The following is a 27317-nucleotide window of genomic DNA, read 5'->3' on the forward strand; positions in this document are numbered from 1 at the left end:
AGTGCAAGATAAAATGGTCAGAGTTGCTCAACTACCTCATGGGGTCTGATGGGTTATTTCTTCTCTTTAAACACCTTTTCGTAAATGTTGATTATGTACTACACATTGTGCTCTTTGCTTTGAATACACTTAAATGCCACAAGAAGCCCATGAGATAGTTATTGATCATCACCCTTTATTTCTGTTGAATTTCTTAGATGGGGAAGCTGAGATGGCAGAGCCTAAGGCTGCATCAGGACAGAACTCTAGTCCCTGGCTAGTCTGTGCAGGTATGGAGCCTTAGGCTCTTCTGTAAGCAGGATTCGTCTATGACCTGAGAGATTAGCTTCAGAAGTTTTTAGTGGTGCAAAGTAAGCAGTTCTGGGGCAAAGGCTATTTATTCAAGAAGGCCCTGAAATATTGTTTCTGGAATCACCCACCATCCTTTGGGAGTAGGGGCACTTACCACACATAAACAAGTTGACTCCTGCAATCTTTTGGGGTATGCATGAGAATCCTCTAAAATGATGTCATGTCAACTTTTGATTTTTTAGGGGAAGGATGTAGAATACTTTTGAGAAGGTGCTGTTTGACAAGTAGATGCATGTACTGTTTGACTAGCAATGGGTGAGAAGTGTGTTTACTTACTGAGTATACTAATTAAATGTTTCTCTAGAAGAAGCTGAAAAGTATCATATGCTCAGAACCATAATGAGATGGAAACAGGTATATGTTGGTTGTCCTGGTCACATGGGGTTGAAAGAAGCTTTTTGGGTAGTAAGCTAGTTTCTCCCCTGGTAACAGGCAATTCCCTGTCCCAGCTCAGATATGTCCTCATCCTAAAAGACAGCTCTGTTGTTTTCACTTGAGGGGAACCTTTACTTGGGGCTGAGAGGCAGTTTATATTTGAATTACAAAGGTGAAACATATTGGAGTTACGAAAATGAACACTTACAAATAAGTGCCAGTCTAAACAAAGCAGCAAGTGATGAAGGGTTAGCACATAGACTAGAATAAAGAAGAGAACTATGCAGATTTCCAAAACTGTGATTGCTATGTACGATTCATGGGCATCTGCAGTCAGGAAGACAGACAGTGCTGCTACGAGAAGAATCTGTAGTAGAAAGAGACAGGGTTGATTTTAATGTACATTTTTTAAAAAATTCATGAAATAGAAAGATGTAAATATTATATTGCTTTACTTGTATTATTTAGCACATACATTTTATTTTTAATTCCATATATGTTAATTGAATACATTAAGATAATAAAAAATGCACACACTACAGAAGAGTGAAAAATAAAGTTAGTCTTTCTTTTCTCTCAGCCCAATCTTTGTCTATTAACTTAAAAGTGACCATTGTTTGTTTTATTTTGTTTATCAAAGTACTGTTGAGCTCTGGCTTATGGTGATGCTAGGGACTGAACCTGGGGGTGCTCAGAGTCTCAGGCATGAAAGTCATTTTGCATGTGGTCTCCCATTTCATACCAGAGAGAAGTATATATAGGGAGTCAGGTGGTGGCACAGTGGGTTAAGGGCACATGGCGCAAAGCTCAAGGACCGGCATAAGGATCCTGGTTTGAGCCCCTGGCTCCCTACCTTCAGGGGGGTCGCTTCACAGCGGTGAAGCAGGTCTGCAGGTGTCTCTTTCTCTCCCCCTCTCTGTCTTCCTCTCCTCTCTCCATTTCTCTCTGTCCTACCCAACAACAATGACAGCAATAACAACAATAACAACAATAATAAACAAGGGCAACAAAAGGGGAAAAAAGATATATATATATATATCTGTAAATTAGAGTAAATAAATATTTATTTTGGTAGAGTGAGGTACAGTTCTTCCAAACAGCTGCCAATTACCCCTGACATCATTTATGAGGTAACATCAGTGTTCTTCCCACTGATCTGAAATTAAAATTTTTATCTAAATTTCAGGTCTACTCAGGCCTCTTTCAAGCCTCCCCTCCCCCCCCCCCCCCACCAAGGTTTTCACTGGGGCTCCTTGGCTACACAATTATACCACTCTTGGCAGACTCCCTTTTCTCTTTCTCTCTTTCATAGAAGGAGAGAGACACACAGAAAGAAGGAACACCATAGCACTGCTCTATGGCTGGTGGATTTTTGTTACTTAATTTGTATTCTCACACCAAGAATGGTTTCTGTTTCACTGATAACATCTGAGTTCAAAATTTCCTTATTTAGTCATGATTCTGAGCATTATCATATTCCTCTAAAAATTGATGCTTTGTTACTTTAATTTTTAAAATATTTTAATTTTTATTTGTTTTGAATAGAGACAGAGAAATCAAGAGGCAAGGGGGAGATACAGAGAAGGAGATACATATATTATATATTATATATATATAATACAGAGAAGGAGATACAGAGAAGGATATATATATATATATATATATATATATATAGAGAGAGAGAGAGAGAGAGAGAGAGAGAGGGGGAACGAGAACTACAGCAATGTTTTACTGCTTATGAAGCTTTTCCTCTACAAGTTGGAACCAGGGCTTGAACACTGCCTTGTTACTTTAAGTGATTGTGTTAGGTAACTTTTTTTTTTTCTCTATTGAGAATAGTCACCTGTTAAAATTGTATATATGCTGAAATTGCTTTCTTTCTTTCTTTCTTTCTTTTTCTTTCTTTCTTTCTTTTTCTTTCTTTCTTTCTTTCTCTCTTTCTTCCTTTCTCTCTTTCTACCAGAGCACTGATCAGCTGTGGCTTTGGTGGTGGTGGGGGGACTGAGCCTGGGACTTGGGAGCTTCAGACATGTGAGTCTCTTTGCATAACCATTATACTATCTACCCTCACCCTGAAATTTCTATTAGGGAGCAGGGAAGTAGCTAATTAGAATTTGTTCTCTGTGTTAGCTTGTTTTCCTCCTGGCTGGTCCTTAGCCCTTGACTCTGAAAAATAATGTTCTCTTCTCTGTGAAAAGAGTTTGCAAGAGAGCAGACAGACAGAACACTACTCCAGCATTAAGATGATCTGCTTTATTCTTGTCTTTGTTTTGTGGTGTCAGAAATTGAACCCAGGGCCTCATATATGTAAGGCAAGCCCTCTGCTGCTGAGGCACCTTATTGGACCTATTTTAGCTACCACATTAAAGAACAAAGAATTATATTTTCAGTGTTACTGTTTTTAAAGATTTCTCTCAATACAACTTTTAAGGTTTTTTATACATGTCTTTCAAATATATTTCATTTAATCTAAGATCTATTATTTTTTATTTCTATCATAATAGAAATATTTTATTTTTATTGCCACCAGGGTTATTGCTTGGACTTGGTGCCAGCACTACAAATTCACTGCTCCCACTGGCCTTTTTTTTTTTTTAAAGAAAGGACAGATAGAAATTGAGTGGGGAGGAAGGATACCTGCTGTAGATCTGCTTCACTGCTTGTGATGAATCCCCCTACAGGTAGGGAGCTGGGGCTCAAACTTAGGTCCTTCTTTATACATGGTAATGTGTGTGCTTAACTGGTGTGCCACTGTCCAGACCAGAAATATCTTCTATGATAAGTGCTTGTTTGCTTATAAGAAAGTTTTAAGTTTATTTTTAATATTTGTTTATTCTCTTTTGTTGCCCTTGTTGTTTTTTTATTGTTGTAGTTATTATTGTTGTCATCATTGTTGGATAGGACAGAGAGAAATGGAGAGAGGAGGGGAAGACAGAGAGGAAGAGAGAAAGATAGACACCTGCAGACCTGCTTCACTGCCTGTGAAGTGATTCCCCTGCAGGTGTGGGGGGCTTGAACCATGATCCTTAGGCCAGTCCTTGCGCTTTGTACCACCTGCACTTAACCCACTGTGCTACCACCCAACTCCCAGTTTTAAGTTTATTTATTAATAATGAGATAAGTAGAGTTGGGAGATAGTGCACTCTAATAAAGCACATGCCTCATTGTATGGGAGGTTCAAGCCTCAGTGCCACACGGAGGCACAATGCACAACAGCAAGGAGAAAACTCCATGGACAGTAGAGAGTTGCTGTGTTATCTCTCCTCTCTATTTCTCCCCCCTACTCTATTAAAATAATAATTAAAAAACCCCTATAAATCTAGATTAGGGAGGCCATTCAACAGTGCAGGCTTTAAAAAACCAGTGCCACATTAAAAAGAAAAAAGAGTCACTGGGGGCCTATGGTAGCACACCTGGTTAAACGCACATAGTATTATGCTGAAGGACCTGTGCAAGTATCCGGGTCAAGCCCCAACTACCTGCCTGCAACAGGGACACTTCATGAGCAATGAAACAGATCTGTAGGTGTCTTCCTTTCTTTTCCCCTCTATGTACCCCTCCCCTCTCAATTTCTCGCTGTACTGTCTAATAAAATAAGGGGGGGAGGGACATGAGAAAAAAAAATGGCCACCAGGTAGCAGTGAATTTGTGCAGGCACTAAACCCCAGCAAATAACCCTGGTGAAACAAAAATTCACTTAATTATTTTTCTGTAAAGTGTGTTCAGTTAATTAATAGATTTTTAAAAAGCAATTAATATTATTTTTAGATCTATAATGCAATCAGCTGAAATGATGTATTTTGGCTCTTTTCAAATATTTCTTTTTTCTATCTGTGATGACTAGTGGTTTCAAAGAAATATTGAATAATAGTGGTGATAGTGGGCATCCTCTTTGGTCCCCATTTTAATAAGATTGCATCTCATATGTAAGTGTATTTAACACTGATTTTGGGGTTTATGTCATGAAATATCTATTCATTCCTATTTTAATTTTAATAAAAAGATTTGTTTGATTTACTTCATATGAGAGTTTCACATCGGAGAGGGCAAGAGAGAGAAAGAGACCAGAGCCATAGTTTCTGCCAGGATCCCTGCATGTAAGTCCCACACTTTACAAGTTGAGCTATTTCTCTGACATTTGTGTTCCTATTTAGCTGGGTTTTTTTTTTTTGAAGATTTTATTCATTTATTCATGAGAAATGACAGGAGAGAGAGAAAGAACCAGACATCACTCCAGTACATGTGCTGCTGGGGATTGAACTCAGGACCTCAGTCTTAAGAGTCCAATGCCTTATCCACTGCACCACCTCCCTGACCACTAGCTTGTCTTTCTCCCTGACCTTTCTCCTTGTCTTTTTCTTTTCTTTCCCCCCCCCCTTTTTTTTTCTTTCCCCACTCCTGCTCTCCTTCTTTTTGTAGTTATGGATAAATGCTCAATTTTGTTAAATGTGTTCTGTATCCTATTTTTTATTGTGGGGACTAAGGGCAGACTACCTTCCTCAGGATTTGCAGAAGTAACATACAGATTATTATTTTGAACAGAAAGCATTTGAAAAATAGCATATCCAAGAATGTTTGGCCCAGTTATCAGTTTCTCTATAACCAGAAACAAATCTTTGTAGTGATCCTAGAAGTGAGAAAAGCCTTATCACTTCTCACTTGGGAAGTCTGTTTCTCATGTATATGCAGATAACCTGCAAAATTTCTTACTTTAAATAGCAAAATTTCTGTTCTTTCCCTCCCAATTCTTTTTTTTAATGATTTTTAAAAATATTTATTTTATTTACTTATTCCCTTTTGTTGCCCTTGTTGTTTTATTGCTGTAGTCGTTGTTGGATAGGACAGAGAGAAATGGAGAGAGGAGGGGAAGACAGAGAGGAGGAGAGAAAGATAGACACCTGCAGACCTGCTTCACCGTGTGTGAATCGACTCCCCTGCAGGTGGGGAGCCAGCCAGGGTTCGAACCGGGATCCTTATGCTGATCCTTGTGCGCTTAACCCACTGCGCTACAGCCCGACTCCCTCCTTTCCTCCCAATTCTTACCCCTCTCTAAAAACTATATAAATTTACTGAAATGACCAGATCACAAGTTCTATTATTTTACATATGGATCTTCCTGTGCCTAGAAGTTTGTTTTTTCCTCTTATTAATTTGTCTCATCCATTTAATTATTTTCCAGCCTTATGGGCCTAGAGTGGTAAAGATTAGCTTCCTCCTCAACAATAGAAGATCTTGTCTTTTTCTCTCTTACAGTATGGTGCATTAGTTTAGTGCTCCTGATATTGAATCATTTTTGTGTCTTCATCATGGTATACATTTTTTTAAATACTGATGAATGTTTTTGGCTAATAACATTTGATATAAGAGCTCTAGTTTTATTTTTCTCAACTTTCATCAGGTTTTGCTATCAATGTTATGGCTAACTTTATAGGAATAGTTCAAAAAGGGGAGCCGGGCGGTAGCACAGCGGGTTAAGCGCAGGTGGCGCAAAGCGCAAGGACCGGCACAGGTATCCCGGTTCAAGCCCCCGGCTCCCCACCTGCAGGGTAGTCGCTTCACAAGCGGTGAAGCAGGTCTGCAGGTGTCTGGCTTTCTCTCCCCCTCTCTGTCTTCCCCTCCTTTCTCCATTTCTCTCTGTCCTATCCAACAACGATGACATCAATAACTACAACAATAAAACAACAAGGGCAACAAGAGAATAAATACATATAAAAAAAATAAATAGTTCAAAAGTGTCTATTTCTCTACACTGTGGAAGAAGTTTGACTAGTATCAGAATTAATCCCATGAACGTTTTAAAGAAATCACTAGTGAAAAGGTTTGAACCTGATATATTATTTAGATACTCAATTTTGTGTGTGTGTGCGTGTGTTTGTACTGGGCTATTTAGGCTTATCTCTATTCTGGAATCACTTTTGGTAACCTTTATTTTTTTTCCTCTTGAAAGCCAGCCTTTCAACTCTATTTGTTTTGCAACGTACTCCTGTGGCCTCTTGAGTCTCACTGGTGTTTGGGATCACTTTTCCTTTCTGCTCAAATTCAAGGATATATTCCCTTCCTCCTCCCCCTCACCCTGTCCCCATTAGATTGTATTATATTGTAACCTGAGAAATATGAAAGGCTGGCTGAGGGAGGCAGAGTGGTAGACTGAGGGGGCCAGCAAAGTGACAAAGGGGATTTGGCAACTCTTTCCCGGGAGGCCAGAGTAGGCCTCCACCCACCCTGGCTCACCAGCCTCAGGACTTTGAGCACTCCGGTGGGCGTGAAGAAGAAGTGCTTGAAGCCGTCCCTGAACTGGATGGGAACCCTGTTCCGTTCCTCAGCACGCTTTTGGATGGCAGCCTTATCCGCTGAGGCCTTAGACACCGGCTCTTTTGCTGGCGCAGCGGCCCCTGGCTTCTCAGCAGCCTGCTGAGCCTGTTTGTTCACTGATAGTAAGGAAGGCTTTGGGGTAGGTTTGGGGGTTGCAGCGGCCATGGGTGGCGCAGCAGGGGGCGGAGGCCCTCCGTGCACCGGGCGTTCTGAAGGTGCCTCCCGTCCCGCAGGACCCCGATGCCCCGGGGCCCGGGAGGGTCAGGCTCGGCGGAGGCCCCCTCTCCCCAGGGGCCCAGCGTCCAGCCTCAACGGCCACTGCTCTCCTCTCCCTCGCGCACACCCAGTTCTCATTGTGTGGGGGGGAGGATACCCCAACCCCTGCAGTCGGCCACCCGGGTTGTCACTGCCACCTGGGGCTTCAAAGTCCCTGCAGCCCCACAACCGGGGGCTGCCAGTCGGCCTGGGCAAGGACTCCGAAGACCATGCTGGACTGTCTGGGCCCGTTCAGCTGTGTCACCGGGGAATTCGGGGTTAGTCCTTCTCATCTGGGTGTCCTACCCCACCCCCACCCTCACCCCCACCCCATATAAATTACAGGGAGACAGAACACTAGGCACATAGAATTTCCTAAATCTTCCGGCTTCCATCTGGAGGCTTAAATGAGAATCACGGCAGAAAAAAATGTGTGTAAGAATAAAGGAATGGGTTTAATAAGCAGCATCAGCTAAAGAGAAATATAAAATTACAAAAGTTAAAATTTGTCGTGAACAGAGCTTTTCCGGTACGGACCACTTGGATTAAACATAAGTTTCCGGTAAATCAGGGCCCCATCGGCAAGGCAGCACACAGCTGTCAAAACTCCAAACACCTGGAAACAGAGACACAGCGTCAGTATTGTGGCCCTGGTCGGGATTCCTTCATTCATACTGGGTGTGGCTTCCTCTTCTGCCCTAAGGTTGCAACACTGCTTTCTAGGCAACCAACTACTAAAATGGGAAGAGACTCCAGCTATCCTATTCTCATTTCATGATTTTCCAATACCTGCCTAGAGAAAGGGAAAAAGTAAGTGACCAGAAACTATCAAAAGGTAGTGTAGGCTTGGAAGTAAATACTTCTCTGGATCTTGTAACTTGCCCCTTGATAATACTGTTTAAAACCCTACATGTTACCACTGACAAGGACTAATGTTCAAGCTCCTAGTCCCCACCTGCGGGGGGAGGAGGGGCGCTTCCCCAGTGATGAAGCAGTGCTGCAGGTGTCTATCTCTTCCTCTCTAGCTCCCTCTTTCCTATTGATTTCTCTGTCTCTAGTCAATAATAATAAAAACAACTTTCTGATGGGGCTAGTGAAATAACAGGCCATTTGGGTAATGTGTTGCTTTGCCACGTGTGTAACCTAGACCCCACTGGATTAAGGAAGTTTCTGTGTGCTGTGGTCTCCTTCACTTTTTTTTTTTTTGCCTCCAAGATTATCTCTGGGGCCCAGTACTGGCACTATGAATCCACTGCTTCTGGCACACATTTCCTCCTCCTATTTTATTGGGTAGGTCAGAGAAAAATTGAGAGAGGAGGGGGAGATTGAGAGGGTGAAATATAGACACCTGAAGACCTGCTTCACTGCCTGTGAAGTGTCCCCTATGCAGGTGGGAAGCAGGTCCTTGCGCTTGGTACTATGTGCATTTAATTTGGTGTGCCACCTCCTGGCCCTTGTCTCCTTCACTCTTTGCCTCTATCTAACTAAATAAATACTGCGTTGTTGGAAAAGACATGGCACATTTTTACATAGGAAAATACACAACTTTTCCGACAGCCCAATAAGTAACCCTTCTGATGATACGTAATTATCAACCAACATTTCTCTCCCCAGTGTTCAACTGCTTGACTGTCCTATTGCAAACTCTATTGGAGAAAGGATGAAAATTACCACCGACAGGAGATTAAACAATTGCAATAGTATCTGTGATAATGAATTTTGGAAAAGTGATCCTGGAAAGGTGGCGCAGTGGATAGAAAGCACTGGACTCTCAAACATAAAGTCCTAAGTTTAATGCCCTGCAGCACATGTATCAGAGTTATGTCTGGCGCTTTCTCTCTCCCTCCCTCCCTCCCTTTCATCCTACCCATCTCATTAATAAACAAAATATAAGTTAAAAACAAAGAATTTTGGAAAGTATAGCAACAAGAGACAATCCTAAGTGAACTTTTTTTTTTTTTTTTTGCCACCAGGGTTATCACTGGGGCTGGGTGCCTACAGTACCCTGGTGGCCATTTTTTCATTCTATTTTTATTTGACAGGACAGAGAGAAATTGAGAGGGGAGGAGAGATAGAGGGAGAGAAAGACACTTGCAGTCCTGTTTCACTTCTCATGAAGTATTCTCCCTGCAGGTGGGGAACGGAGGCTCAAACCTGGGTCTTTGCACATGGTGATATGAGAGCTTAAATGGGCAAACTGCTGCCAAACCCCCCCACCCCAAGTGAACTCTTAAGCTGGGAATGGCCATAGTTAGGGAATCCTTGTATTCCCCCATAGACAATATGGGCCAAGAACTCTAATAGATCCCTCTCTCCACCATCACTGGTTAGTTTCATCAGGAACATCATAAGACTTCTTGTAAACCTCTCAAGGACCTTACCCTCACTATAAAATAGCAATGGTAAGGACTGCCCCACTTTTCGAAGGAAGACTGGGTCATTCTACTCTACCACTTGAGGAAGATTGGTCCTGAATGAATGCAGCCTAGAATGTTCTCAGCTGTGATCATGGACTATGAGTTCAAACTGACTCAGAGGTTACACAGGCTCCTATGCTAAACGTGACTATATATGGGCCCTAGGACAGATCGATGGGGTAAATAGTTAATTGCATTTATATACTTTCTTCACATTTAGGAGCTACTCTGCCCCAATCTGGCTTTCTAGTTCCATTCTCAATTCTGACACCATCTTCCTAGACAATATTATTAGTCCACCTGCATATTAGCTATCAAGCTTAGGCAAAATAATACTAAAGTCATGGGTACCTTGAACATAACTTATATAGACTTCCTAGTTTTTAAAAATTCATTTTAAAGTCTTTTTATTATTTAGAGTCATAGAGAAATTGAGAATGGAGGAGGAAATAGAGGGAAAGAGACAGACACCTGCAGCCCAGATTCACCACTCATGAATCTTTCCCCTTGCAGGTGGGGAATCGGGCTTGAACTCAGGTCCTTTAGCACTGTAATGTATGTGCTTAACCAGGTGCACTACTGCCTGGCCCCCAGACTTTCAAGCTTTTTTCCATCCCAAGATCCCTATTCTCATCTGCTTTATTCCTACTTTTTGGTTCCTGTTTATTGAATTTCTATCTTTCTGCCTTTCAGCCACCAAGTTGCAGATGCTACTATGATTCCATCCTGACTTCCCTGGGAGTAAGGCCTCACCAATGTGTCCTATAACCTCACCTCTCCAGAGCCCTACTCCACTAGGGAAAGATTGAAACAGGCTGGGGTTATGGGTCGACCTATCAATGCCCATGCTCAGCAGAGAAACAATTCCAAAAGCCATAACTCCCACCTTTTGCACCCCATAAGGAATTTTGGTCCATACTCTCAGATGGGGAGAAATGTGAGGGGAGGATGACCAGAGGGTCTGAACTCCAATTCCATCAGGACCCAGAGAGAGAAGAGGAAAGGACATTCAGAGGTCGCAGTGGGTGTAGGTTTGACTTGGAGGGGAGGAGAGGGCAAGACCATGGAAGAAATGCACAAATATATAAATATATAGACAGATAGTTGTAGAAATAATAGTTAACCCATATCTGCAACCTTGGGAGAACTGCTGTAGCTTCCAATGGAGGGAATGGGGACTCTGAACTCTGGTGGTGGGAACGGTGTGGAATTATACCCATTGTCTCATAATTTTGTAAATCAACATGAAATCACTAATTTAAAAAAGCTGGGTATGGTAGAGGCTATATCTACATAAATATGGGGTTCTCAACAGATCTTAGGATAAATCTAAGGTAAAGAGGATAGACAAGTACATGGTCTTTTAAAAATGTTCTTTTCTCGGGAGTCGGGCTGTAGCGCAGCGGGTTAAGCGCAGGTGGTGCAAAGCACAAGGATCGGCATAAGGATCCCTGTTCGAACCCCGGCTCCCCACCTGCAGGGGAGTCGCTTCACAGGCGGTTGAAGCAGGTCTGCAGGTGTCTATCTTTCTCTCCTCCTCTCTGTCTTCCCCTCCTCTCTCCATTTCTCTCTGTCCTATCCAACAACAACAACAATAATAACTACAACAATAAAACAACAAGGGCAACAAAAGGGAATAAATAAATAAAGTAAATATTAAAAAAAATGTTCTTTTCTCTTTTGTTGCCCTTGTTTTTATTGTTGTAGTTATTATTGATGTTGTTGTTGTTGGATAGGACAGAGAGAAATGGAGAGAGGAAGGGAAGACAGAGAGGGGGAGAGAAAGACAGATACCTGCAGACCTGCTTCAACACCTGTGAAGTGACTCCCCGGCAGGTGGGGAGCCGGGGGCTTGAACTGGGATCCTTATGCCAGTCCTTGCTCTTAGCGCCCTGTATTTAACCCGCTGCGCTACTGCCCAACTCCCACAAGTACATGGTCTTTAGGTGCTCTGAAGGCTTGAGAGCTGTGGCCTGGGCTACAGAAGGGGGCAGCATTCAACTGCCAGCAAGCCTGACTTTCAGATACCATTCCTTTTCCATCCTGATTCTCAACTTTTGCTTCCTAAGTTCTGACCACTCCCAGAGTGGTCATCTATGATGCCATCTGGTTTGGATGCTATTGGTCTTGTCATAACTCTGTATGGTATGTTATATGCAGTTTGTTAAGTGGTAGATAGTCCTAATATAGACCCTTAGCAACTTTAGGATAGGGCTCATGTTTTTATTTAGTGTTAGCCACAGAAATATGTGAGTCACCAATGTAAGTCACAGAACTAAAGATTTTATAATAGCAACATTGCAAAATTAAAAAAATAACAGTAGGGGGTCGGGTGATAGCGAAGTGGGTTAAGTGCACATGGCGTGAAGCGCAAGGACCAGCATAAGGATCCCGGTTTGAGCCCCTTGTTCCCCACCTGCATGGGGTCGCTTCACAAGTGGTGAAGCAGGTCTGCAGGTGTCTGTCTTTCTCTCCCCATCTCTGTCTTCCCTTCCTCTCTCCATTTCTCTCTGTCCTATCCAACAACGACAACATCAACAACATCAACAATAACTACAACAACAATAAGACAACAAGGACAACAAAAGGTAAAATAAATCATAATTTTTTTAAAATTAAAAAAACAGTGAAGTAAATGGTAATATATTTTATTTAGCTTGGCATATCCAAAATGTTATAATTAAAAAAATATTTATTTATTCCCTTTTGTTTTATTGTTGTAGTTATTATTGATGCCGTCATTGTTGGATAGGACAGAGAGAAATGGAGAGAGGAGGGGAAGACAGAGGTGGGGAGAGAAAGAGAGACACCTGCAGACCCGCTTCACCGCTTGTGAAGCGACTCCCCTGAAGGTGGGATGCCAGGGCTCAAACTGGGATCCTTACTCCGGTCCTAGCGCTTTGTACCATGTGTGCTTAATCTGCTACGCTACTGCCCGACTCCCCAAAGTGTTATAATTTTTATCAATATAATAAAATTAACGAAATATTCTACAATACTTCTTAAAAAACTCCTTTCTGTAGTTTTTAGTATTTATTTATTTTTTTATAGAACAACGAAATGGAGAGGCGAAGGAGAGATAGAAAGAGGGAGAGAGAGACAACTGCAGAGCTGCTTCACCACTTGTGAAGCTTGCCCCCTTGCAGGTGGAGTCCAGGGACTCGACCAGGTGCATCACCACCTGACTCTGTGCATACTCTGTGCATACATCTCTGATCAATACTTTTTATAGCAAGTCTTTGGAATCTAGTGTGTATTTTACACATACAAGTCATTTCAATTCAGGCCAGCTGCATTTCCAGGGCACAGGGGTCACACATGATGAGTGGTTATTACAATGGACAGCATAGCTCTATACTTTGTCAACACCTACCATGGTATACTTAAAGAAGCAATCAGTGAGCAGATGAATAGTGAATGATAGTAAATCTTATGCTTGGTCTCTTATCTCCACAGTAGAGGGGTAAAATTATGTCTAAACACAGTTGGAGAATACTGTTATTACAGTGTTAGCTCAATCTCATTTTTAGAATAATTTCCCATTCTGTATAATGCTGCTTAGGGTCTAATAAGAGAGATGAAAAACCATGGATTCTGATAAACATGGCTTTCTGAAGAGTCATCAGTTCTCCAAGGTAGCCTATACTATGAAAAAACAAGGAGGTAGGAGGGAAATTTATTTAAGAAAGTTGTTATTCATTTATATCAGAACTTAGATAATTCACACATTTTTGTGTGTGTGTGTCTCCTGTGAAAAACCTCAGAATAATAACAGATGGAACCATTTTGCTTCTTACAAGCAGTTCAAAATAATCATTTAGTCAAAAGATTTCCCTTTTTTTTTTTTTGCCTCCAGGGTTATCACTGGGGCTTTGAATCCACTGCTCCTGGTGGCCTTCACCCCCCCCCCCCATTTTTATTGGATAGGACAGAGAGAAATCAAGAGAGGAGAGGAAGACAGAGAGGGGGAGATAAAGATAGATACCTGCAGACTTATTTCACCACTTGTGAAGTGAGCCCCCTGCAGGTGGGGAGTCGGGGGCTCAAACCAGGACCGTTGCACGGGTCCCTGTGCTTTGTACTATGTGCGCTTAACCCAGTGTACTACTACCCGACCTCCAAAGAGGTTTTTGTTTTTTGTTTTTTTACCAGAGGGGTATTCCTCTGGTTTCTGGTGAGATGGGGGTTTGAACCCGGAACTCTGCTGCCTCAGTCATGAAGATTTTTGTGCAGAGCCACTCCAGTAGGGAAGCAGTCTCAAGATTTCCTACTACCATTCTTTTATCATTAGACACATTCTACCATTTTCCATCTGAAGAAAGATCTAGAAAGAAAGAACTAAGCACAGAAAAGTCTATCTTACCTCAACATAGTATGTATCCTACTCTTTTCTTACCAGAGTACTTCTCAGTTCTGGTTTATGGTAGTGCTGGGGATTGAGCCTGGGAGCTCTGGTGCTTCAGGCATGAGAGATTGCTGTGTAACCTAGAGTGTTATTTCCCTGCCTGTACTCTCTTCTTTAAAAGGGACAGTTATGACATCAGGTTTCTCAGAGGAGGGATTGATTTCAAATTTTCTCAGTCTATTGTAGCCCTATAAGAGACATGGAGAAATGGCTATATTTGGCTAACTTCAGTTCTAAATGTGAGATCGTATTTCTTCTTGTTAATCAGGGCAGACGTTCACAAATGAAAACAGTAAGCCACTGGGTAATATAAACGGGTCTAATGTATAGGGGAGTCCAAAGGAGGAATACAGTATCATTTCTGTTTTTGAATCTCTTTGTCAAGTAAATCTGGATTCTGATCATACCTAAAGGAAGAAACCACAAAGACCAACTTCACTTACCCCTCCAAGAACAATGAAGAATGTGGTTTCTGGTATCAGTGCCAACACAGATACAATTATCATGAATACTGCTGTTACCATTGAGTTGATAATATCCTGTAAACAGAGAAGAGGAAGGTCAGTTCCCACAGAACAGTCAGCTCCCTATAGAGCGTCCAAGTTCCATTTTGTTAAATACATAGTGTTTGTCTTTTAGGAAGCTGCACAGCCATAGTAATATGACAACTATATCGTATTTGGTCTATAGTGACAACTCAGATACACCAATGCTTTAATATTTTTAAAAATTATTTATTTTAATTTTTTTCACTTAATGTAGTTAGAAGAAGAAGTCATCTTAGATTTAGAAAAGTGGACAATGTATTATGCAGAAGGTTTAAGGTAGAATGGCACAAGGGGAAGTCAGAATGCTCAATTTTAATAATGACAAACATGGAATTGTCTACTCTGTGAATCAAACAACTTTGTGCTGTTACTAAAATGCGATCAGTATAAAGCGGGAACACACTTATGAGAAAGTCCTAGTTTTCAGAAAGTCTTCTACACATCTGTATGCAACAACTGGTCAGTACAATCTTTCTGAAGATGTAGCTCATTTTGAATATATAGCTCATTCACTTCATACTTTCTTGGCAAGCAGCCTTTTTTTTTTTTACTTTGAATTAAGAGCTGTGATTTAAATTTGGAATGCATGTCTAGTTTGGGAAAGGTAAGTCATTTTTATTCTGGGATGTCCTATGTATGTATTGGCAGGAAAAAAATGTTAGCAGAAACATCAAACTTAAAAAATCTGATAACAAAAAAAAAGTCATTAAGAAGAAAATAGGTTCAATGGAGACAGGGTAACATATGTATGAGTTAAAAACAAAAGTTCCCATTTGTAGGAGCTATTGAAATGGATTGTCCAAGGCTAGTGCTCTTCTGTGTTGGATGCCCTTCTCTGCTTCAAGGCAACAGATTGTACTTCAACTTCAGACAAGACAATCCTGCCTCCTGGGAGTAATTTAGGTAAGTGATTATGAATGGTTTCTTTGCTTTAAAGTATTTGTTAGTTTGATTAGATGTGTATGAAACAGGGACAGAGAGAACCAGAGTATCACCATGGCCTGTTGCAATGCTGGAGGTTGAACCTGGGACCTCATGTTTGCAAGACCAGTGCCCTGTAGCTGAGCCACCTCCCCAGGCACTATGAATGGAGATAAAAGTGTTATTTTCTAGGGAGTGCAGAGATCCACAGGAAATAAAAAGGAGACACCTGCTCTTTAACATCAGCATTCCTTAATGATCATTAAAAACGTTCTTAAAAGCCAAACACTGATATGCCATGGAGTACAAATGTATAATTACAAAACTGGAGATTTCATAGAAATTTTGAACCTGTACTTGGTTACTACCTCGGAGCAGCCCTTGGTTGGATTATTCTGTACTTCTGTCATTAGAGCACAGAAGTGTTCTCTAAATTGCAAGCATACACATAACATTAAATGGTATATGCAGCATGTCTATATCACACAGAAATACACATGTACATGCATGACACACAACACAAACAGGTATATTAACATTCAAGCCTATAATCTGAAAACACAAATCATGCAACACATGGAAACATACAAACCACCCCACATGCAACACCTACACAGAAACCTCAGAAAAGGCAGAGAAAGTCTACAATTTTATTGGTTATTGAAACCTTGGGACAATGATACACATAATAAATCTGAGGGCAGATCATCATGTCTTTTCCTAACTAGTGAAGGTAATAGCCATTGGGCTGAAGTCCTTACAAATTGCCTTTTCCTGACCTACAGATAAAGTGGACTCTCCTGTCCCCTTTGTGTCCTCCTCCTTACAGTGGAAGAGCCCCACGAAACGTTTCCAGGTGTTTCTGGCTCCCCTTTCTATAGGCCACTCTTCAGGGTCCTCATTCTATCCCTCACCCTTCTCTGTGCCTGGCCAGGTGTCTTCAGCTTAATGATGGCCCTTCAGTTTCCTCTTCTTCCTTGCTCTATCTTTCCACTTTCCTTCCCCCCACCTTTAACTTTATTGTCACCTGTTGTGGTAGAGGCAAACCACCTAGGTAAGATCAGCAGGAAATTTGATTAATGTAGTCAGTGAATATGTATTTTTTTTTCCCCTTCAGGACTTAGCCTTCTTTATATGTGACATGAACTTCTTTTTTTCCTTGTTGAAATGCTCTTCTATCTTGTCTTCTGTAGCATGGGTCTTGTGCTACCTTTTTCGGCTTCTCTCCTCCCTTTCACTCCAGATACAGCTGGTTACCAGTTTTACCTTTGGCTTGCTCTACACTCTGAGTCATTTAGGCCAGTCTCAGCTCATGTACATCACAAGGCGGTGACTCCTGAAGCTGCCGCTCTAGATAATCTTCAGATTAGTTCTGACGTTTCTGTTTGAATAGCCCATCAGCAAATATAATTTAGTGTTTCTCAAACTGAATTCATTTCTTACCAGACTCCTAACCCTTCCTTCCTTAAACTAGCTCTTCCTCTGATACATCCTTTCTCAAGATAGTTATTTAAATGACAGGTGTCCTTGATTCTCCTTACTCCATATTCCCTCTTTCCAGCTAACTTTAGTAAGCTTAATTCAAGCCTTTATAACTTTCATGCCTGAATTACATTAAGAGTTTTCTTTATTTTTGGTCATTACCAGCTTCACTGCTCTAGGCCAAGATTTTCGTGGGGGGGGGGGGGAGGCTGGGAAAAAGACAGTACAGCACCAAAGCTTCTTCCACTGCAGTGGAGCCAGGTTCCAAACCTGTATTGCACACATGACAAAGCAGGCACACTTTCCAAGTGAGCTATTTTGCCATCCCTAGTACAGATTTTTTTTTTTTTATCTTTACTTATTTATTGGATAGAGACAGCTGGAAATTGAGGCAAAATAGGAAGGGAGGAAGAGAGAGAGAAAGAGAGAGAGAGAGAGAGAGAGAGAGAGACCTGCAGCCTTGCTCCACTACTTGCAAAGCTTTCTCCTTGCAGGTGGGGACCAGCCTGGGTCCTTGCGCATTGTAGCATGTGCGCTCAACCAGGTGTGCCACCACCTGGCCCCCAATTTTTTAAAAAATATTTTATTTATCCATCAATGAGAAAGATAGGGAGAGAGAGAAAGAATCAGACCCGGGTACATGTGCTGCTGGGGACCGAACTCAGGACCTCATGCCTGAGAGTCCAATAGTCCATCCTCTGCGCCACCTCCCAGACCACAGTACAGATTTTTTTAGTGGTCTCTGAGACTTCTCTTTTTGTTATTGTTTTTCTTCAAGCCATTATTGATCATGCCAGTCTCCTAAAATTTCAGTGGATCATGTCACACTTTCCCACTTAAAACTTCCAAAATAGGACGCCAGGTGGTAGTGCAGTGGGTTACGTACACATGGCACAAGACATATGTACCGACATAAGGATTCCGGTTTCAGTCCCTGGTCATCTGTCGCCTGTGAAGCTAGGCGGGCACCCACCTGCAGGAGGGTTGCTTCACAAGTGGTGAAACAGGTCTGAAGGTGTAATCTTTATCTCTCCCTGTCTTCCCCTCTTCTCTCGATTTCTCTCTGTCCTATCCAACAACAACAGCTATGACAACAATAACAATGACAACAAGGGCAACAAAAAAGGGGAAAGTGGCCTCCAGGAGCAGTGGACTCCTTCCTAGTGCAGGCACCAAGCCCCAGCGATAACCCTGGAGGCAAAACAAACTTCCAAAATCATCTATTGGCCTCTAGGTGAAAATTCAGGGCATATAAAGTCTTGTATGGGGGGTTGGGCGATAGCGCAGTGGGTTAAGTGCACATGGCACAAAGCGCAAGGACCAGTGCCGTAAGGATCCTGGTTTGAGCCGCCAGCTCCCCACTTGCAGGGGGTCGCTTTACAAGTGCTGAAGCAGGTCTGTAGATGTCTGCCTTTCTCTCGCCCTCTCTGTCTTCCCCTCCTCTCTCGATTTCTGTCTGTCCTATCCAAGAACAACAAGGGCAACAAAATGGGAAAAAATAAGTCTCCAGGAGCAGTGGATTCCTGGATTCGTAGTGCTGGCACTGAGCCTCAGCGATAACCCTGGAAGCAAAAATAACAATAACAACAAAAAAACCCATAAAGTCTTGTATGTTCTGACTTCCAAATTCCTCTTGAAACTCTACTTTCTTTCATGCTATGTCTAGGAACGAACTCAGGGACTTGTGTATGTGCTATACTGATGAATTATTTTCCCATCCCAATTTCCTGTTTTCATTTTTTCCCCCTATTGGCAGAGTGGGGAGAGAGTAAGACAGAGAAGAGACATCACAGCGCTGCTCCACCATCCATGGGACGTCCTTGGTGTAGCCCCTGGTGCTCCTGTGTGGTACAGGGACTATATGTAAAGTCTTTCAGATCAAGATCTGTGTCTTGCTTGCTGAAAAACCTTTGTGGAATCTGGGATTAGCAGACATTTAAATGTTTTAAAGATTCATTTTTTTCTTTGTCTCTCTGTCTCTGTCCTTTTTTTGTATTTTTTATTTCTTTATTGGGGAATTAATGTTTTACATTCAACAGTAAATACAATATTTTGTACATGAATAACATTCCCCAGTTTCCCATATAACAATACAACCCCCACTATGTCCTCTATCATCCTTCATGGACCTGTTTTCTCCCCACCCACCCACTCCAGAGTCTTTACTTTGGTGCGATACGCCAATTCCAGTTCAGGTTCTACTTGTGTTTCTTTTCTGATCTTGTTTTTCAACTTCTGCCTGAGAGTGAGATCATCCCATATTCATCCTTCTGTTTCTGACTTATTTCACTTAACATGAATTTTTCAAGGTCCATCCAAGATCGGCTGAAAACGGTGAAGTCACCATTTTTTACAGCTGAGTAGTATTCCATTGTGTATGTATACCACAACTTGCTCAGCCACTCATCTGTTGTTGGACACCTGGGTTGCTTCCAGGTTTTGGCTACTACAAATTGTGCTGCCAAGAACATATGTGTACACAGATCTTTTTGGATGGGTGTGTTGGGTTCCTTAGGATATATCCCCAGGAGAGGAATTGCAGGGTCATAGGGTAGGTCCATTTCTAGTCTTCTGAGAGTTCTCCAGACTGTTCTCCACAGAGGCTGGACCAACTGACCTTCCCACCAGCAGTGTAGGATGGTTCCTTTGACCCAACACCCTCTCCAGCATTTGCTGCTGTTACCTTTTCTGATGTATGACATTCTCACAGGAGTGAAGTGATATCTCATTGTTGTCTTTATTTGCATTTCTCTGACAATCAGAGACTTGGAGCATTTTTTCATGTGTTTCTTGGCCTTTTGGATCTCTTCTGTGGTGAATATTCTGTCCAAGTCCTCCCCCCATTTTTGGATGGGGTTCTTTGTTGTCTTTTTGTTGAGTTTGGCAAGCTCTTTATATATGTTGGTTATTAAACTCTTATCTGATGTATGGCATGTAAACATCTTCTCCCATTCTGTGAGGGGTCTCTTGGTTTGGATAGTGGTTTCTTTTGCTGTGCAGAAGCTTTTTTCTTTTCTTTCTTTTTTTTTTTTTTCTCCTCCAGGGTTATTGCTGGGCTCGGTGCCTGCACCATGAATCCACCGCTCCTGGAGGCCATTTTTTTCCCCTTTTTGTTGCCCTAGTTGTTGCAGCCTCGTTGCGGTTATTATTGCCATTGTTGACGTTGCTTTGTTGTTGGATAGAACAGAGAGAAATGGAGAGAGGAGGGGAAGACAGAGAGAGGAGGAGAGAAAGATAGACACCTGCAGACCTGCTTCACCGCCCGTGAAGCGACTCCCCTGCAGGTGGGGAGCCGGGGGCTCGAACCGGGATCCTTACGCCGGTCCCTGTGCTTTGCACCACATGCGCTTAACCCACTGCGCCACCGCCCGACCCCCGTGCAGAAGCTTTTTAATTTGATGTAGTTCCATAGGTTTATACTTGCCTTAGTCTTCTTTGTAATTAGATTCGTTTCATTGAAAATGTCTTTAAAATTTATGCGGAAAAGAGTTCTGCCAATATTTTCCTCTAAGTATCTGATAGTTTGTGGTCTAACATCCAAGTCCTTGATCTACTTGGAATTTACTTTTGTATTTGGTGAAATACAGTGATTCAGTTTCATTCTTCTGCATGTTTCAACCCATTGTTTCCAACACCATTTGTTGAAGAGACTCTGCTTTTCCCATTTAATAGTCTGGGCACCTCAAAGACTAGATGACCATAGGTGTGGGGCCTCACTTCTGGGCTCTCAATTCTATTCCACTGGTCAGTATGTCTATTCATGTTCCAGTACCAAGCAGTTTTGATGACAATGGCCCTATAATACAGTTTGAAATCTGGGAGTGTGATGCCTCCGGTTCTGTTCTTTTTTCTCAAGATTGTTTGGCAATTTTAGGTATTTTCTGATAAACAGGTACAGATAAACATTTGTAGCATTTGTTCTACTCTCCTAAAAATGTGCTTGGGATCTTGATGGGGATAACATTAAATTTGTAGATGGCTCTGGGTAGTATATTCATTTTGCTGATGTTATTTCTTCCAATCCATGAACATGAAATATCTTTCCACTTCTTTGTGTCTTTTTCAATTTCCTTGAGTAGTGACTCATAATTTTCAGTATACAAGTCTTTCACTTCTTTGGTTAGATTTACTCCTAGATATTTTATTTTTGTTGCTGTAGTAAAAGGAATTGATTTCTGGATTTCAATTTCTTCTTAGTGTTTGCATAGAGGAATGCCACTGACTTTGAATGTTAATTTTATAGCCTGACACCTTACTGTATTGCCTGATGATTTCCAAAATCTTCTTGCTGGATTCCTTAGGTTTTTCCATGTATACTATCATGTCATCTGCAAATAAGGAGAGTTTGACTTCTTCTCTTCCAATCTGTATGCCTTTAATTCCTTGCTCCTGCCTGATTGCTATGGCAAGAGCTTCTAACACTATGTTGAATAGTAATGGTGATAGTGGGCAGCCCTGTCTAGTACCTGATCTGAGTGGAAATGCTTCCAGTTTTTCACCATTGAGTATGATGTTGGCTGTAGGTATGCTATATATAGACTCCACTATCTTCAGGAATTTTCCATCTATTCCCATTTTTTGTAGTGTTTTGATCATAAGGGGATGTTATATTTTGTCAAAGGCTTTCTCTGCATCTATTGATATGACCATGTGGTTTTTGGTCTTGCTTTTGTTGATGTGGTGGATCACATTGATTGATTTACATATATTAAACCAACCTTGCATGCCTGGGATAAACCCCACTTGGTCATGATGGACAATCTTTTTGATATACTGCTGTATCCGGTTGGCTAGAATTTTGTTCAATATTTTTGCATCTATGTTCATCAGAGATATTAGTCTGTAGTTTTCTTTTTTGGTTGTGTCCCTGTCTGTTTTTGGTATCAGAGTGATGTTGGTTTCATAGAAGCTGGCAGGAAGTATTCCAGTGTCTTCAATCTTCTGGAAGACTTTTAAAAGTAGAGGTATTAGTTCTTCTTTGAAGGTTTTGTAGAATTCATTTGTAAAACCATCTGGTCCAGGACTTTTATTTTTGGGGAGATTTTTGATAACTGTTTCAATTTCATTAGCTGTGATGGGCCTATTCATGTTATCCATTCCTCTTTACTTAGTTTTGGAAGTTGGTAGGTATCTAGGAAATCATCCATTTCTTCCAGGTTCTTTAGCTTGGTGGTATATAGTTGTTCATAGAAGCCTCACATGATATGTTGAATTTCTGCAGTGTCTGTTGTGATAATTCCTTTTTCATTTAGTATCCAATTTATTTGGGTCTTCTCTCTTTTTTGTTTAGTGAGTCTGGCTAAAGGTTTGTCGATTTTGTTCACTCTTTCGAAGAACCAACATTTACTTTCGTTGATCTTTTGTATGGTTTTCCTATTCTCAATGTTATTTATTTCTGCCCTAACTTTAGTGATTTCTGTCCTTCTGGTTGCTTTAGGGTTCCTTTGTTCTTCTTCTTCTAGGTCTTTAAGATGTGCAATCTGGCTGTTTATTTGTGCTTTTTCTTGTTTCCTAATGTGTGCTTGTATAGCTATGTTAAGCTATGTAAGCCTTGTATAATGTGTGCTTGTATAGCTATGTTAAGCTATGTAAGCCTTAGTTGTGTCCCAAGTATTTTGATAGCTTGTGTCTTAATTTTCATTGAATTCTCAAAACATATTGATTTCTTCCTTTATTTCCTCTTTGACCCAGAAGTTGTTAAGAAGTGTACTGTTGAGCTCCCACATTTTGGGACTGTTACTAATCTTTTGTTGATTGTTAAGTGTTAGTTTAATTCCACTGTGGTCTGAGAAGATGCTTGGGATGATTTCAATGCTTTTGAATTTTCTGATGCTGTCTTTGTGGCCTAACATATGGTCTATCCTTGAGAATGACCTATGTGGATTTGAGTAAAATGTGTATTCCAGTTTCTTGGGATGAATGACTCTGAAAATGTCCAATAGTTCTAGTTTATCTATCTCTTCATTTAGCTCCCTTATGTCTTTATTGATTTTCTGCTTGGATGATCTGTCAAGTTGAGAGAGTGGGGTGTTGAAGTCCCCTACTATGATTGTGTTACTGTTAATATATTGCTGTAGCTCTTTCAGTAGAAGTTTGATGTATTTAGATGGCTTCTGATTGGGTGCATAGATGTTAATAATTGTTAAGTCCTCTGGATTGACTATCCTCTGAGCATTAAGAGCATCCATTCCTATCTTTTTTAATCTTATCTATTTTATAGTCTATCATGTCAGATATGAGAATAGCTGTTCCTGCCCTTTTTTGTGGGCCATTGGCTTATATGAGATTCATTTATTTTTATGAGAGTAAAAAAGACAAAGACCAGAGCACTGCACGGCTTATCTGTTTTTTTTTTTTTTTTTTTTGCCTCCAGGGTTATCGCTAGGGCTCAGTGCCTGCATTATGAATCCACTGCTCCTGGAGGCCATTTTTTCCATTTTGTTGCCCTTGTTGTTACCCTTGTTGTTGTTAATATTATTGTCGCCATTGCTGTTGTTGTTGGATAGGACAGAAAGAAATCAGGGGAAGACAAAGAGGGGGAGAGAAAGATAGACACTTACAGACCTGCTTCACCGCCTGTGAACCAACCCTTCTGCAGGTGGCGAGCTGGGGGTTCGAACCGGGATCCTTACGCCAGTCCTTGCACTTTGCACCATGTGTGCTTCACCCCCATGTGTGATTAACCTACTGCGTTACCACCTGGCCCCCTGCTTATCTGTTCTATCCAGTGCAGAGGATGAAACTTGGGCCCTAAGGCTCCAAGTCCTATGCTCTACCACTTCACTAGCTTCCTGTCCTTACTTGACATTTTTGAATAAGTTATTTCATTAGATTAAGAGTAGAGACATCTGGATTTCTTAGTGAAGTAATCACTTAGTTGACCATCTGGCATGGTTTCAGTGAAGTTTGGTCCTCAAGAGAAAACAGACTATGCTCAGTATGTCACACAAAGGCTATTCTTCCTCTCAGCTATCTTGTTGAGTTTATAGGGCTCTAACTTTAATACCTGAACATGTAAGAAACTCCAGAGGACTACTAATTTGAAGACAAATGAATGCCAGAATGTGTTAGTTGTATTAACCAGGGAAGTACAGGATACAAAGAACAGCTATATACTTTTCTGAATACAAGACCAAGAGGATATGACCTACATTCACAAGCTTGAAGAAATATTTCAAAAATAATTTTACTTGGGGTGGTAAAATAGCTCACTTGGATAGTGTGCTGCTTTGTCATGTATACAACCCACGTTTAAAACATAGTCTAGCCCTTTCTACTGCTATATAGTACTATATAGCCTGAGGGTCGATGAGGAACTCTTTGTTCGTAATCTCTTTTCTTAGACTTCACCCCATCAGATCCAGCACTGAAGTGTAGATTAAGCAGGAGTTTGGAGAGGTTCTGAGATGTATTCAGTAGTTCTCAGCTCTGCCCTCCTGCAGTTTTCTCAGTTTGTGATTAGCCTGAAATGCTCATCACTGTGGTGGTTCTTGAAGGTACCACTTGAAGGCATGTTTACAGTTTGAGGATAGCTCTAAAGTTCTCTCTTTAATGGGGGTTATAATCTTAGATGTCCGTACTTTGGAATCTAAGAGAATGCAATGTGTGCAGCAGAGGAAGGCAAATTCAGTTACTAGTTCAGCCTGGGGGTGGGGAGAGGGAGCAAGGGGCAGGAAGGAGGTAGGAGACCTAGGGAAACAGGATGGTGGAGATAAGGGTTGAAAGGAGAGCAGAGAAGTGAAATCACTCAGTTGTTACCACAGCTAGCTTATAGTCAAGGCTGGAGGGTAATACACACCTTAACTAAAATCTTCAACTTGTCTATTTTGAGTTTCCAGAACCATCTGGGTACTTCATTGGGCAGTTATTTCTAATGCCATGAGTATGGCAGGTGAAGTCCATATGCTACTACAAGATGAGTTAAACATTATTTAGTATTACTGATTAAAGACAGTTTAAATAATACATAAATAGTAACATAACTTGTTTTATTCAGCCTTCTAGATTATTGTAATTTTCCACAAGTAAGTCAGCATGTGCATGATGTAGATCTATATTCATTCATCTCCGTCCCCAAAATTTTAGGCCATAAAATAACTCATTTAAGATGGAGATAAAGGGGCCTGAGAGATGGCTCAATGGGTAGAGCACATGGCTTCTATGCATGAGAACCTGGGTTTGATTCCTGGCACCGCAGGAGAACACTGAGGAAAGAAATGGAATAATGCTTTAGTGTCTCTCCCTCTCTTTCTAACTCTAAAACTATATAAAAGTTTGGTCAGTGAAGTGGCTTAGCAGTATAGTAAATGCTGGTGGCCCTGGGTACTTTAGATTAGATCCCTAGCACTTTATTTGTTTTAACCAGAGCACTGCTCAGCTCTGGCTTATAGTGGTGCTGGGGACTGAAACTGAGACCTCACAGCCTCAGGCATGGAAGGCTCTTTGCATAGCCATTATGTTATCTCCCCAGTCTAGATCTCTAGCACTTTAAAAAATAAGCAGGAGATAAAAAGTAAAACAAAAACCCAAAATAAAATAAATAAAATGAGATTAAAAAAAGTAAAACAGTGGTCCAGGAGGTGATGCAGTAGGTAAAGCATTAGACTCTCAAGCATGAGGTCCTGAGTTCAATAGCTGGCAACACATGTACCAGGGTGTATGTCTGGTTCTTTCTCTCTCCTCCTGTCTTTATCATAAATAAATAAAATATTTTTTAAAAGAATATTTATTTTCCCTTTTGTTGCCCTTGTTTTTTATTGTTGTTGTAGTTGTTATTGTTATTGATGTTGTTGTTGGATAGGGCAGAGAGAAATGGAGAGAGGAGGGCAAGACAGAGACGGGGAGAGAAAGATAGACACCTGCAGACCTGCTTCACCACCTGTGAAGCGACTCTCCTACAGGTGGGGAGCCGGGGTATCCTTACGTCTGGTATATATCTCGAACCGGTATCCTTACGTCTGGTCCTTGTACTCTGTGCCACGTGCGATTAACCCGCTGTACTAACGCCCAACTCCCAAGAATAAAATCTTTTAAAAATAATCTATTTATTTATTATTGAATAGAGACAGAGAGAAATTGACAGAGGAGGGGAGATAAGGAGACAGAGAGACATCTGCAGACCTGCTTCACTGCTTGTGAAGCTTTGCCCATGCAGGTGGGCGACCTCCAGGGGCTTGAACCTGGGTCCTTGCACACTGTGGTGTGTGCGCTTAACCAGATGTGCCACCACCTGGCCATTAATAAATACAATCTTAAAAAAATGGTGGTCTGGAAGGTGGCGCAGTGGATAAAGCATTGGATTCTCAAGCATGAGGTCCCGAGTTCAATCCCCAGCAGCACATGTACCAGAGTGTTATCTGGTTATTTCTCTCTCTCCTCCTGTCTGTCTCATTAGTAAATAAATAAAATATTAAAAAAAAATCTTTAAAAAAAGTAAAATAAAAATGCAAAATAAATAGGAGTATATGAGAAACAAAAGAGAAGTAAAGAATAAGAACGCTCTAGGGGGCCAGGTGGTAGTGCATCTGGTTGAACACACATGTTAGAATGAGAAAGGACACAAGGTCGAGACTCTGGTCCCCATCTGCAGGGGGAAAGCTTCAGAGTGGTGAAGCAGCACTACAGGTGCCTCTCTCTCTCCCTCTCTCCTTTTCTCTCTCTCTCCTTCCCTATATATTACCCACTTCCCTCTTGATTTCTGGCTATCTCTATCGAATAAATTAAGATACAAAAACATTTTTAAAAGGTGGGGGCCATGTGGTGGTGCACCTGGTTGAGCACATGTTACAATGGGCAAGGACTCAGGTTCAAGCCCCCAGTCCCCACCTGCAGGAGGAAGCTTCACAAGTGGTGAAGCAGAGTTGCAGGTGTCTCTCTACCTCTCTCTCCCCTCTCGATTTCTGGCTGTCTCTACCCAATACATAAAGATAATTAAAAATATTTTTTTAAAAAAGAGTAAGTAACTTAAAAAAATTAAAAAGAATGCTCTATAGTTTCAGTAACTATGACCTTAAATTTAAATGTTTTCTATATTATAGACACTTAGGTTAATTCTCCTACCAGAAAGGTCAGCTACATCTACTCTTGGATAGAGGAGAACTTTTTTTCTATTTGTTTTGGTGCCAGGGCCTTGTGCATGTGTGATATTTACCACTGCTGGGCATATATATGTTTTTTTTTTCCCCAGACATACTGAGAGGGAGAGAGATAGGCAGAGAGGGTGTGACACCACAACACTGCTCTACCATCTGT

The 27317-nt window shown here is 41.3% G+C and overlaps 3 protein-coding genes across 12 annotated transcripts in view; 2 read left to right on the plus strand and 1 right to left on the minus strand.

The window, feature by feature from the left end:
* Positions 1 to 27317, plus strand: part of CMTM4 (CKLF like MARVEL transmembrane domain containing 4) — a 533141-nt gene that overhangs the window by 113973 nt on the left and 391851 nt on the right. The window lies entirely within an intron of this gene.
* The window catches only part of CKLF (chemokine like factor), a 36501-nt gene that overhangs the window by 6226 nt on the left and 2958 nt on the right, over positions 1 to 27317 (minus strand). For 4 of the 10 annotated variants that reach the window (XM_060185405.1, XM_060185406.1, XM_060185408.1 and 1 more), the window contains 2 exons: positions 14559 to 14654; positions 935 to 1093 (listed from right to left, as the gene is read on the minus strand). In XM_060185405.1, the coding sequence (XP_060041388.1) occupies positions 935 to 1093; positions 14559 to 14654 (255 nt within the window). Of the gene's footprint in view, positions 1 to 934; positions 1094 to 6957; positions 7421 to 7725; positions 7910 to 14558; positions 14655 to 24864; positions 24975 to 27317 lie in introns of those variants that run through there. The other 6 variants (XM_007517793.3, XM_060185411.1, XM_060185410.1 and 3 more) reach the window with 5 other exon arrangements.
* TK2 (thymidine kinase 2) overlaps positions 15498 to 27317 on the plus strand; it is a 44236-nt gene continuing 32416 nt past the window's right edge. Inside the window, exon 1 of the mRNA XM_060185416.1 lies at positions 15498 to 15566. The gene's annotated coding sequence lies outside the window, so the exon portion shown is untranslated. The remainder of the gene's footprint in view (positions 15567 to 27317) is intronic.

This window comes from Erinaceus europaeus, chromosome 2 (assembly GCF_950295315.1).
Source record: "Erinaceus europaeus chromosome 2, mEriEur2.1, whole genome shotgun sequence".
In the NCBI taxonomy this organism is placed as follows: domain Eukaryota; kingdom Metazoa; phylum Chordata; class Mammalia; order Eulipotyphla; family Erinaceidae; genus Erinaceus; species Erinaceus europaeus.